At 45.3% G+C, this 14,501-nt stretch overlaps 1 protein-coding gene across 1 annotated transcript in view; it reads left to right on the top strand.

Annotated features, from left to right (window-relative positions):
• Positions 1–14,501, top strand: part of LOC120354282 (dual oxidase-like) — a 92,953-nt gene that overhangs the window by 50,087 nt on the left and 28,365 nt on the right. Inside the window, exons 6-7 of the mRNA XM_039441186.1 lie at positions 76–242; positions 3,164–3,400. Coding sequence (XP_039297120.1) covers positions 76–242; positions 3,164–3,400 — 404 coding nt within the window. The remainder of the gene's footprint in view (positions 1–75; positions 243–3,163; positions 3,401–14,501) is intronic.

Below are 14,501 nucleotides of genomic sequence, written 5' to 3' on the forward strand. Positions count from 1 at the left end.
TATGTTTCTTCACTGCCATTATAACGTGGACCTCACTATAGTATAATCTATTCTTTTCTAATTTGCTGTTTGTAGTACTTGGTGACCCGAGGAGCAACCAGAACCCGGCTCTTCTCTCGTTCGGCATCCTTTTCTTTCGCTGGCACAACAAGGTGGCTGAAAGAGTGCAGAAGGAACACCCAGACTGGCCTGATGAAGAGGTCTTCCAGAGGGCTAGGAGGATTGTCGTCGCTACACTGCAGGTTGGAATTCATTTACAATAAAAATATCCGATCAGAATAATTGTGAACTAGATAACAATATCATCATCATATTAATGATACATTATAGTTGATGAGGAATTCTAGTTACCTTGAGAATTAATGTATGTAATTATTATTAAACGAAAATCCCAATTAAATGCTGTAATTCACCCCGAAGACTTCTGCTACTACAAATATTGACAACAGGGTAAATAGCCTGATGGAAATTTGATGAGCGCTACTATTCAAAAATATTTGTCAGCCCGGGAATCGAACCCAGTACCTCCTAATTGCCGGTAAGGAATGCTTACCCTTACACCAAACTGACAATCTCTGGATAGCAGCGCTCATTGTATATACAAAGCCATAGCGACCAGCCAGTCTAGAGATTTTGAAATTATTCAAATGCTAATGAATTAATAAATATTATTAAACAAAAATCAAAATTAAATGCTGTAAATCACCTCGAAGACTAGCTTCTGCTACTGCAAATATTGACAACAGGGTAAACAGCTAGATGGAAATTCGATGAGCGCTACTATTCAAAAATTATTTGTCAGCACGGGAATCGAACCCAGTACCTCCTAATTGCCGGTCAGGAATGCTTACCCTTACATCAAACTACAATCTCTGGATAGCAGCGCTCATTTTATACGAAGCCATAGCGGCCAGCCAGTCTACACATGGAAATTACTCAGATATTGCAATTATTCAAATGCTAATGAATTAATAAATATTATTAAACGAGAATCCCAATTAAATGCTGTAAATCACCCCGAAGACTTCTGCTACTGCAAATATTGACAACAGGGTAAACAGCTAGATGGAAATTCGATGAGCGCTACTATTCAAAAATTATTTGTCAGCCCGGGAATCGAACCCAGTACCTCCTAATTGCCGGTCAGGAATGCTTACCCTCACACCAAACTACAATCTCTGGATAGCAGCGCTCATTGTATATACAAAGCCATAGCGACCAGCCAGTCTAGAGATTTTGAAATTATTCAAATGCTAATGAATCAATAAATATTATTAAACAAAAATTAAAATTAAATGCTGTAAATCACCCCGAAGACTTCTGCTACTGCAAATATTGACAACAGGGTAAACAGCCAGATGGAAATTTGATGAGCGCTACTATTGAAAAATATTTGTCAGCCCGGGAATCGAACCCAGTACCTCCTAATTGCCGGTAAGGGAAGCTTAGTCTTACACCAAACTACAATCTCTGGATAGCAGCGCTCATTTTATACGAAGCCATAGCGACCAGCCATTCTACAGATGGAAATAAATTAGAAGTAGCATTTACAGCATTTAATTGGGATTCTCGTTTAATAATAATTATTTATTAATTAGCATTTGAACAAATGCAACTTCCAATTTATTTCCAACAATTAATGTGTGTCAACAGTTGAAGAACATGATTGGGGGGTATGATTCTCCAATGCTCTTAATATTTTTTCAACTTGATTTATTTTCCACTACATGCTTCAAATTATGTTATTTTCTAGTGAGTTTATATTATATGATATACAGGATGTTCCAGAAGTAGTGTCGAACATTGGGGTATTGTTCCTGGATGATAGGAGACTACAAATGTCATAGTTATTTGAAGTGTCCAAAACTCAGCGGTTATCATTGTAGCTGCCTCTTGGTTTTTTTCACTTAGGAATTTTTATCTCAAGAACCAAATATTGTATCTGAAATTTGGCATGAATATTCATGCTTTAAAGACTCAATTTTGAGAAATGAAATGAAAATTTCCAAAATGGCGGCAATTTTGAATTTTTGGTGGTGATTTCTCGAAAACCATTCACTTTACAGAAAAATTACAAGAGACAAAAAAGTTGGAAAATTGTATCAAGATTCCAAGGATATCTCATTTTTTAGGATTGGTCGAAGAATAACAGAGAAATTAATTCTTTTCGTACTGCATGCATGACCACTTTTGACAAGATATGGAGCCATACCGTGTTTCAAAGCTTCATCCCAAGTACAATTAGAATTAAAAATTCAATATTGATGTTCAAATTGTAAACATTTCTCTAATAAAACTACACAAATATTCATACCAAATTTCAGATCAATACAATATTCTGTTCTTGAGATAAAAATTCCCAAGTAAAAAAAAAAAACAAAACAAAATGGTATCGAATGATTGTTCGATTGAGTACTTTATTTATGTAGATCACAATATATACTGGCTTTCACACTTATATACAATAGCTTACAATACAGCAAAATTATAGATGAATTTACATAAAGTAGACTTAGAAAATAATTATTGAACTGCATATGGTAAGCAATAAATTGGTAATAGCTATAGATAATATTGTTATGCATCTACATCAATTGGCGGAGCTTTGGACATATCAATATCCATTCTTTGGAAACAATATTCAATATATCGTCCCCACTAACTCTCTACTAAAAGCTATAAGGATAACCGCTGAGTTTTGGACACTACTTGAAATACGACATTTGTAGTCTCCTATCATCCAGGAACAATACCCTGAAATGTTTGACACTACTTCTGAAACACTCTCTATCTTAGAGACTGCCGGATAATCTTCTATTTTTATATCAAGTTTGAATTGTTCAATATTCACAATCATTTTAGATTCCCTGAAAAACAGTATATTATAAACATTGCAAGTGGGAAAGTTTTGGTATAGTGCTGTCCATGAGTTTTATTTATGCTTTGAAACATAATTATCAATTTTCTATTAATGTTAGTATTTTATAACTCATACTGTTACAGCTTATTCTATTTATAGCCTACTTGTTCTTCATAATATTTTCAAATGTTCAGCGAATCCTTTTTTGTATTATTCGCATTTGCTTAATAATTTTCCGTTAACAAAAAATACAATTCATTCATTTATTTAATAATGAATTCCTCTATGAATCTTTTTTTGCAGAACATAATAATGTACGAATACCTGCCAGCTTTCCTGGGTCAGGAGCTGCCTCCGTACAGCGGCTACAACGTGGACACGCATCCAGGCATCAGTCACGTGTTTCAGTCGGCTGCATTTCGCTTTGGCCACACTATGATACCACCCGGCATCTACCGCAGGGATGCCAACTGTCAGTTCAGGAAGACATCCATGGGCAACCCTGCTCTCAGGCTGTGTTCTCATTGGTGGGATAGCAGTGTGAGTCATTCCTTTTTTCCAAGATTTTCTTTGAGTTATTGTTGTCTATTTTTGTCCTTTTTCTCTTCCTCCTCCATCTCCTCCTTCTATTACTCCTCTTCCTTCATCTTCTCCTTCTTCTTCTCCTTCTCCTCTCTTTCTCATCCACCTTCTCTTCATCATCCTATTTAACTACATCTTCCTCTACCATCTCTGGTACCATCTTTTGGTAGAGAGTCCGAATTGTTAGAGACTTTATAATCTTTCAATTTAATCTTTTATTTTATCACTCTCTCTCTCTCTCTCTCTCTCTCTCTCTCTCTCTCCCCCAAACCACTACACCTTTTCCTTCTTCTAAAGCTCCTCCTCCTCCTCCTCCACCTCCACCATATCAATTAAATTTTTACTATATTTCCATTAATAAATAAATCCTTAGTTTGATTAATGAAATTAACATTATGGTAGAGAGTTAGTGGGGAGGATATTTTTAATATTGTTTCCGAAGGATGGACATTTGATATGTCCAAAGCTCCGCCAATTTATGTAGATGCATTACAATATTATCTATAAGTATTCGAAATTGCTTTTTTCATATCATATACAGTTCAATAATTATTTTCTTAGTCTATATTATGTAAATTCATCTATAATGTTGCTGTATTGTAAGCTATTGTATATAAGTGTATAAGCCAGTATATATTGTAATCTACATTAATAAAGTACTCAATCAATCAATCAATCCTCCATTTTCTCCGCTCTTTCTCATCCACCTTCTCTTCATCATCTTACTTAACTACCTTTTCCTCTACCATCTCTCCCTCATCGTTCTTCTCCTAATCCATCTTCACCTCCTCCTTCTACACCTTCTCATCCTTAACATCCTTGTTTAACATCCTACTATTTCTCCTCGTTTCCCTTCTCGTCTTCGTCCTCCTCTTACCCATTCTCTTACCCTTCCTGAACTTCTTCCTCATTTCCTTCATCATTTCTCCTCCTCGTCATTCTCTTCTTCCTCCACATTCTTCTCAACCACCTCCTCCTACACCACACCACTCCTACTCCTCTTTCTTGTCATTCTCTCACCCAACATATTACAATCCTTTTAATTTTCAAGATTTCCTCATTGTACTCCCCTCTTACCTCCTCGTTTTCCAACTTCTTCTCCTCCATCACTTCTCCCTCCTCCTCCAATACATCCTTATCTACCTTCTCTATCTCCTCCTTAGCCTTCTCCGCCTCCTCCTTATCCACCTCCTTCTCTTTCTCAGTTATCCTTCTTATTTTTCTCTCCCACCACTCGTCCTAAATTTCCTCTCTGTTTACCTCCTTCATCTGCTTCTCATTTCCCCCTCGACCTACCCTTCATCACTCCTCCACTTCGTTCACCCTTTACTCCACATTCTTCTCAACTGCCTTATCCTACACACCTACACTTTCTTGTCATTCTCTTACTCTTCCCCTCCTCTATCACTTTTCCCTTCTTTTTCTTTTCTTTCTCCTCCTCCTCCAAATCTTCTGCAATTCATCTCCCCACCAATCATTTTCCCTCACCTCCTTTCCCTTCTCATTCTCCTCCTCCTCCTTTCCCTCCTTTCTATCATTTCACCTCTCTTCTTTTTCTTCTCATTCTTCTTCCTCTCCTCCCACTCAAATGCCTCCCAGTTCTCTCTATTTTTCCCATTTATCACCTCTTCCTCCACCCCGTTCCACATCTGACCACTATGTCTATCTTCTATATTTCCTTCATCATCCCTTTCATTTTCTCAATTACCATCTCCCCCTCCTCCTCCTCATTCTCCTCCACCTTTCCCTCTTCCTCCACATCCTCATCCTCCTCATTCTATCTCGTAACCTCCAATCTTTTCTTTCCTCACTCTATCTCTTCCTCTTCCTACACCACATCCTCATTAATTACCTCCTTCTCCATGTTTCCACTTTTCCTGCTTCTTCTCCTTTTCTTCCTCCTATTCCCTCTCATTTTCAACTTCCCACTTCCACCTCCACCTCTCTCACCTCCTTCTCCTCCATCCCCTTGTTCTCTTCTTCCTCCTTTTTCCCCTTCTCATCTTCTCCCTTCTCCTCTTTCTCACTCCAATTCTCTTTTTGTCCTTCTTCTATTTTCTCTCTTCTCCCTGTTCTCATCATCCACGTCACCCTCCTCTACCTTTTCCTACTCCTCACTCTTTTTCTTCTCTTCCCACTTCACTGCCTTCTTAACCTCCTTCTGCTCTTCCTCTATATGTCCTTACCTGTCCTCCTTTTTACATCTTCTCCTTTTACTCCCACACCTCAACATATCATCACACACTCTCCTGATTTCTACTTCTCGTTCTAGCACAATATCTTCAATTGTTTACTATATTTCACCATAGAACTATAATGTTATGTAGCCAGAGAAAACTTCTATACTAAATAAAACTTCTATACTTATGATATTCTATTATAGCAGTCAACTGACTGCTTCTGGCAAGTCTATCATGATTTTTGTGAATAAATTCCTCCTAGAGTACTTATTCTTTTGAAAGTCATTGTGAACTGTTTTTGTGCAATATATTTATGTATGTGCTTTATTGAAAAAAATCATCTTTCTATTCTATTTCATTCCAAGTTGTATATTCTATGCTATGCATTGTATATTCTATTCGCCCTCCAGGTTGAACCATCTGAGTAGATTTTTGCCCACACCTTTCTCTATCAGAGTTCCCAGTGTCGCTCTGGGCCGGCTAAACTCAGTCGGCGACTGGGGAGGGCCGTGGCAGGGGACGGGAGTCTTGGTGGGGCGTCCGTCAACCACCCTCGCTCGGGTTGGGGGTTGAAACAGGGTTTTGAGTGCTTTGGAGGAATGTTTCCCTCTTTTAGGAAAGAGGGGCCGTGCTTTCGCACTGCCAAACAGGGTTGGTCGCGGAAAGAAGGGAACAGGAACCTTACGGTGTTAGTTGTGAGAAAGGGTTTCGTGTCGGAACTAAGTCCTAGTCCTTGGGCACCGGGTGTCTTCCCGGGGTCCGGGTTGGTCGCGGAGCTCTGGTAAAGGCTTTCCCTGGCCTTCCCAGAGGTCCTCTTCCGGTTCCGCACTGGTTTAGTGCGCTGCGGCGTCCCGCACTCTGGACTTTCCTAAGTCCTACTTGCCGGGCACCAGCTGTCCTCCTGGGGTCCGGATCGGCCGCGGAGTTGCGGGAAAGGCTTTTCCTCACCTTCCCGGACGTCCTCTTGCGATCCCGCACTGGACTAGTGCGCTGCGGCGGCCAGCACTCTGGACTTTCCTAAGTCCTACTGGCCGGGCACCAGCTGTCCTCCTGGGGTCCGGATCGGCCGCGGAGTTGCGGGAAAGGCTTTTCCACACCTTCCCGGACGTCCTCTTGCGATCCCGCACTGGACTAGTGCGCTGCGGCGGCCAGCACTCTAGACCTTCGTAAGTCCTACTGGCCGGGCACCAGCTGTCCTCCTGGGGTCCGGATCGGCCGCGGAGTTGCGGGAAAGGCTTTTCCACACCTTCCCGGATGTCCTCTTGCGATCCCGCACTGGACTAGTGCGCTGCGGCGGCCAGCACTCTACACTTTCCTAAGTCCTACTGGCCGGGCACCAGCTGTCCTCCTGGGGTCCGGATCGGCCGCGGAGTTGCGGGAAAGGCTTTTCCACACCTTCCCGGATGTCCTCTTGCGATCCCGCACTGGACTAGTGCGCTGCGGCGGCCAGCACTCTGGACTTTCCTAAGTCCTACTTGCCGGGCACCAGCTGTCCTCCTGGGGTCCGGATCGGCCGCGGAGTTGCGGGAAAGGCTTTTCCACACCTTCCCAGATGTCCTTTCTCGCCTCGATGTCCCACTGGTGGCCTACCAATGGGGAGTCAGGTTTCGACCAAACCTGACGTGTTGTCATTGGTCGAAACTGGCAACCCGTCGTCTAAACAGGTTAAATGTCGTTCCACACTCGCCCAAACGAGTGTAGAGCAGTGGAGTTCACCGTGTTGGAGGCTAATCGACTTTAGCCTCAACACAACTCCCGGTCGCTGAAGAAATCGGAGTTCACTTAGTACAAGGCGTACTGTGACGTTGCTAGCTGCTCGCTGCTTCCTTCTCACCTCTCTCGACCGCTCGACTTGGCTCTCCGAACTCCACTGCCTCTTGCTGGCCTTTCTCGAGCCTCCCTCAGTGACCGAGAGGGAGGGGAGAGAGGATGCGCAGCAACGCTGAGCGGTAGGCCAGTGGCTGGCTTGAACGTTGACCCCTCAGATTCTATGAAAGATAGCCGAGCGTCGAATAAATGAGCCCTAAATTCAATGCCTTTCTCTAGTTACGATATACATCGTGACACACTGTTCCTACTAAGGGAAGGGGGGGGAAAAGAGAGGGGGGTGGAGAGGGGGGGGTGAGGATGGAAGGGGTAAACGGCAGACAGAAGGTCCCAAATGCCTGAGTACATTCTGCCGCCTCTCCGCCGGTCAACATAGACCGAACATAAACTGGGCGCCAGGTTGGTTCCTCGCCAACCGGTGGTGATGCGTCGGCACCATCCGAAGAAATGAGCAAGCTACCCGGCCAGATCCTAGGCCTAGCTTCAGAGAAGATCTTGAAGATCTGCGCCGTGCTTTCGCACTGCGTTGAGACGCCGTGTTCGCACACTGCAAGAGACCGCCGTGTTTGCACACTGCAAGAGGCCGCCGTGCTTCCGCACTGGGATGGGGGACGCCGTGCTTTCGCACTGCAAGTAACGCCGTGCTTTCGCACTGCAAAGGACCGCCGTGCTTCCGCACTGCAATGGGGGACGCCGTGTTTGCACACTGCAAGAGGCCGCCGTGCTTCCGCACTGCGATGGGGGATGCCGTGCTTTCGCACTGCAAGAAACGCCGTGCTTTCGCACTGCAAAGGACCGCCGTGCTTCCGCACTGCAATAGGGGACGCCGTGTTTGCACACTGCAAGAGGCCGCCGTGCTTCCGCACTGCGATGGGGGACGCCGTGTTTGCACACTGCAAGAGGCCGCCGTGCTTCTGCACTGCGATGGGGGGACGCCGTGCTTTCGCACTGCAAGAAACGCCGTGCTTTCGCACTGCAAAAATAAGGACGCGGTGCTTTCGCACTGCAAAAGGAATGCCGTGCTCTCGCACTGCCCGGGGCGCCGTGCTTCCGCACTGCCAGGAACACCATGCTTTCGCATCGCGAAAAGGACGCCGTGCTCCCGCACTGCAGAGTTGCCGTGTTTCCACACTGCCGAGGACGCCGTGCTTCCGCACTGCAGATGAGAGCGCCGTGCTCTCGCACTGCCAGGAAGGGCGGGTAACACAGAAAAAAAACGAGGTGAACACACCTCAGACAGGTTCTGAGAACCTAAGTAGCATTGCAAGGGAAACGCCGTGCTTCCGCACTGCAAAGAGTCGCCGTGCTCTCGCACTGCAAAAATAAGGACGCGGTGCTTTCGCACTGCCGAGTCGCCGTGCTTCCGCACTGCCCAGGACGCCGTGCTTCCGCACTGCAGGTGAGAGCGCCGTGCTTTCGCACTGCCGGGGAGCGCCGTGTCACACTTGCAGGACACTGCGGGAAGTGTCGTGCTTCGCACTGTACATAAATGGACGCCGTGCTTCGCACTGCCGAGTCGCCGTGTTTTCACACTGCAGAAGGACGCCGTGCTGTCGCACTGCAGGTAAGAGCGCCGTGCTCTCGCACTGCCAGGAGGGACAACACAGGGTACACAAAACACACAAAAAAACACAGAAACACAAAAAACACAGAAACACAAAAACACAGAAACACAGAAACAAATCGCCGGGCTTTCGCCCTGCGGGCCGTGCTTGCGCACTGCGTGCCGTGTTTTCACACTGCCGCGGTGTTCCCACACCGCGAAGGTGTGCGTCCGCGTAATGACAATCCAGACACTCACTGACCGATGTGTCATGCTTGCGCACGACGTTCGGACGAGCTCGCAATCTGGCTGCCGTGTTCCCACACTGCCTTGGTCAAGCTCGCGCACTACCTTTGCCGGGCTTTCGCCCTGCGGGCCGGGCTTTCGCCCTGCATGCCGTGCTTGCGCACTGCGATGGGGGACGCCGTGCTTTCGCACTGCAAGAAGCGCCGTGCTTTCGCACTGCAAAAATAAGGACGTGGTGCTTTCGCACTGCCAAAGGAATGCCGTGCTTTCGCACTGCCCGGAGCGCCGTGCTTCCGCACTGCCAGGAACGCTATGCTTCCGCATCGCGAAAAGGACGCCGTGCTCCCGCACTGCAGAGTTGCCGTGTTTCCACACTGCCGGGGACGCCGTGCTTCCGCACTGCAGATGAGAGTCGCGGTGCTCTCGCACTGCCAGGAGGGGCGGGTAACACAAAAAAAAACGAGGTGAACAACACCTCAGACAGGTTCTGAGAACCTAAATAACATTGCAAGGGAAACGCCGTGCTTCCGCACTGCAAAGAGTCGCCGTGCTCTCGCACTGCAAAAATAAGGACGCGGTGCTTGCGCACTGCAAAAGGAACGCCGTGCTTTCGCACTGCCCGGGGCGCCGTGCTTCCGCACTGCCAGGAACGCTATGCTTTCGCATCGCGAAAAGGACGCCGTGCTCCCGCACTGCAGAGTTGCCGAGTTTCCACACTGCCGAGGACGCCGTGCTTCCGCACTGCAGATGAGAGTCGCGGTGCTCTCGCACTGCCAGGAGGGGCGGGTAACACAAAAAAACGAGATGAACCACACCTCAGACAGGTTCTGAGAACCTAAATAACATTGCAAGGGAAACGCCGTGCTTCTGCACTGCAATGAGTCGCCGTGCTCTCGCACTGCAAAAATAAGGACGCGGTGCTTGCGCACTGCAAAAGGAACGCTGTGCTTTCGCACTGCCCGGGGCGCCGTGCTTCCGCACTGCCAGGAACGCTATGCTTTCGCGTCGCGAAAAGGACGCCGTGCTCCCGCACTTTAGAGTTGCCGTGTTTCCACACTGCCAAGGACGCCGTGCTTCCGCACTGCAGATGAGAATCGCGGTGCTCTCGCACTGCCAGGAGGGGCGGGTAACACAAAAAACGAGGTGAACAACACCTCAGACAGGTTCTGGGAACCCAAATAATATTGCAAGGGAAACGCCGTGCTTCCGCACTGCAATGAGTCGCCGTGCTCTCGCACTGCAAAAATAAGGACGCGGTGCTTGCGCACTGCAAAAGGAACGCCGTGCTTTCGCACTGCCCGGGGCGCCGTGCTTCCGCACTGCCAGGAACGCTATGCTTTCGCATCGCGAAAAAGGACGCCGTGCTCCCGCACTGCAGAGTTGCCGTGTTTCCACACTGCCGAGGACGCCGTGCTTCCGCACTGCAGATGAGAATCGCGGTGCTCTCGCACTGCCAGGAGGGGCGGGTAACACAAAAAACGAGGTGAACAACACCTCAGACAGGTTCTGGGAACCCAAATAACATTGCAAGGGAAACGCCGTGCTTCCGCACTGCAATGAGTTGCCGTGCTTGCGCACTGCATGTGCCGGGCTTTCGCCCTGCATGGCCGTGTTTTCACACTGCCGTTGCTTCGCCGTGCTTGCGCACTGCATGTGCCGGGCTTTCGCCCTGCATGGCCGTGTTTTCACACTGCCTTGCTTCGCCGTGCTTGCGCACTGCATGTGCCGGGCTTTCGCCCTGCATGGCCGTGTTTTCACACTGCCTTGCTTCGCCGTGCTTGCGCACTGCATGTGCCGGGCTTTCGCCCTGCATGGTTGTGTTTTCACACTGCCTAACTTCCAGCATCAGACAGCTGGGATGAATCTCCAACACAACCAGGAACTCGTCGTGGTCTCAGCAATAGTCAGCTGAGATACAGCCCCAATAATCCCAGGAGCTCGTCGAGGAAGTAGACTCAAGTTGCAGTCCCCATCCTCAAGAAGAAACGTGATACACAACAATGTAACACTTCACAGGAGGCAGAAGTTGATAGAGGTGAATTGGAGTCCAGGAAAATCACCAAGTGTCAGAGTGATTGATACCCTCAGATAGTTCAGTGTATCAGCAACTTATTGTTCACAATAAAAGATGAGAGATGACAATATGATGTAGAATACTGAATTATATGGTTGACATGAAGCCACTAGTTGTGATGTTACACCACATATTTCGATTTTATATCACAATTAAATGTGGTCGAAATAATAATTCATTTTCGATCTGTTATGAGGATCTCAGCCTTCTCATTAAATCACAATAATAAAATTGGAACTATAAATTTCAACTCAATATTTCACTTCTCACTGTTCATTTCAATAATGAAATCAATCACATGATTTACTTATGCAAAGTAACCTTCCATTGGATATAAATGACAGTGGGTTTATTATAACAGATAACATCTGCTAATTAATTCACAATCAGTGAACATTTATTCTCAATCTCTCTTTCTCACTTCGAGATTTATTTACCCCAAAATAAATCTTAATTTACTTTTTCAAAGTAATTATTCACACAAGGCGTGTATAATGACACAACAGCTGTTAATTAATTCATATTCTGGAAGTATTGATTTTCCGAAAAATAATCACAACAATCAGCACAAATAGTAATAATTGAATGAACTAATGCGCCGTCAATAAACTCATGATGGTAGGCTGAGTAAAAATTAGATTCACCCTCGAGACGTGATCCAATTCCAAAACTAACAATAGCACGATCAAACCCAGACTGACTCAATAACAGTAGAATATCTGGAAAAGCTAGAATTCTCATGAATTCAATTTTATAAATTGTTATTGAAAAGGAGAAGTAATTCTCTTCTACAGACTAGAAGCTTGGCGATAGCAGTTAACCAGTGGAGATAACGTTTATCTTATCTTCACAGCACAGCACAAACAACTTTTCGATCCAACATAGAATTAATTCCAATTGAAATAATAATTATTTTATTCCAATTTATAGTAAGTCCTCCGACTTTATTTTCAAGTGAAATATTAGAAAATGTTAATCATAATCTGAAGCTAAAAACCTCCGATTGTAGTACATCTCGACTCACAATCAAACGCAATTTATTCATATCACATGAATAATTAATTGCAACGTAATTCACTTTTATCCCACAGTATAATAACGTCTGTTAATCAACTGCATTGTAACACTTTACACGGATTAAAGCAATTACCACCAGCTTCATTAAATGATTTCAATTATTATAACCATTACCTCATGGTTACAATATTATCCGGATCACACCGATCTATAATATTTTCTCATATCCTCTATCCACTCATTTTGCCATCAACTATTTATGGCAAATAGAAAACAAGCTACTGCAAGTTTTGTTTGTTAACCTGTACCTGGTTACAACAATATCGGTAATATACCGATTAAGAAAATTAAGTCTAGTTGGAATCGACTGGAATTGACTTTAGCTGTTATCAACTTGTCATAGACTGTAGAAAATTTTCTTGATTATCCTTGCTTGGTCACATCTTAATATTGTAAATAAATTTCAATCTGAAATTATTGGGATTGCCTTCAGATCAAAAGAAACGCATTAATCTGACAATAATAATTTTTTCCATCTAATTCAGCCAGTGCTTATGACTGATTATAATAATTAAACTGTAATGGTTGAGTTGCCATTTAGTTTAAGTAGGACTCTATTTTATAGGAAAAATAAAACGGAATATGCTTTTTCCTCCTCTCTCTTTCAATATATCATTGACGAATTTCTTTCAACAACAATAAATTATGTCAGTCTATTAATATTTTCATTATTTTCGGAATCGTGCTAATGGTATTAATTTTCAAAATTCGGCTGATAAATTCGTGCTAATAATTCTGAAGTAATTTTCTTCGATTTCTATGCAATTTTGTCTTTGACAACAAAATTTAATTTCCTCATTTTAAATGGGATAATTCATGAATCAAAAATAGCTCTAAAGCTGTGATATGATTGAACTCTTATGATATTCACCCCTTCTCGCCTCTTACCTCCTTATTGGCGGCGCGTGACACCTCTCTGGTATCCCATCCTCCGGATAGGCAGCGACCCTCTATAGACTCGCTCGGCCTCCTGCTGTCCATCCACTCGAATTCCGTCCACCTTTTCCGCAACTGCTCCATCACCATCCTCTTCCTCATCCTCGGGCAGGTGTGGCTGGAGCTTGGTGCCCTTCTCGTGCACAGTAAACCTCTTACCGGCACTCAACATTTCCTCGACCTCATAGAGGCCAGAAAATTCCGGCGCTAACTTCGCGGCGAGCTGATTAGCACCCGAGGACAGGTGACACTCCTTCCTGTAGACTAGCTGTCCAGAGTTCACCTTCCTTGTCCTCCTTTTCCAATTATAATACCGGTTGGCATTATAATTCTTGTCTCCAATATCCGAAACTACTTTGAGTGTAGTTTCCAGCACCGGCAGTCTTCTAGACTGCACTGCTCGACGATTATCTCCAGCTCCTTGCTGAAAATTATCCTCCTTCTTCCGCCTCCGGTACCGCTTTTCCGGACAGTTGAACCTCCAGTGCCCAGCTCGTTTACAGTGCCAGCAAATGAACTTTCCACGGGCTGGAGAAATTTTCTGAGAAAGAAATTCCTCTTTTCCAGTCTTCCACACGGCTCCTACGTGTTTCTGGACTTGAGGAAATTTCTTCTTCTCCTGCTTCTTCACAGGAATAATTCCAGGCGGCTTCCTCGACCTCCATATGTCAGGCTGGGTTTTAACAGTAGCCAGCCTCGAGTTGACAGCTCCTTTTCCCACTTTTGGAGTGGAAATATCGTCTCCAATGTGCTTTTTGACGAGATGAGGATCCCATTCCACTGACCGGGAATAGGGGTCTATTTTCACCCGGTGCTCACGAAGAAACTCCATACCAAGCAGAACATCTGGAGAAAGCCCATCCATTATTGTGAGTGTTGTTGATAGGGATATTCTGCCGATTTTCAGGTTGGTTATAACACCACCTCGCAGACGTGCAGCCGCTCCGTTAGCCATAACAGCGCCGCGCTGCGCAGGCTCTCGATCCACTGCTTCTAAACTATTAAAAGCTTCAGAGCTAATATAGTTGGACTCTGCTCCGGTGTCGAGAAGAGCGCTATACTGTCTGCCTCCTATTTCCACTGTAGTGAAGAGACGGCTGTCATCCTGGAGCTCCGGCTCTAGCTGGATTTGAAGCCTTGTTTTAACCACAGCTGTTTTATCAGAAGCCTTCTTCT

This window comes from Nilaparvata lugens, chromosome 14 (genome assembly GCF_014356525.2).
Source record: "Nilaparvata lugens isolate BPH chromosome 14, ASM1435652v1, whole genome shotgun sequence".
NCBI lineage: Eukaryota > Metazoa > Arthropoda > Insecta > Hemiptera > Delphacidae > Nilaparvata > Nilaparvata lugens.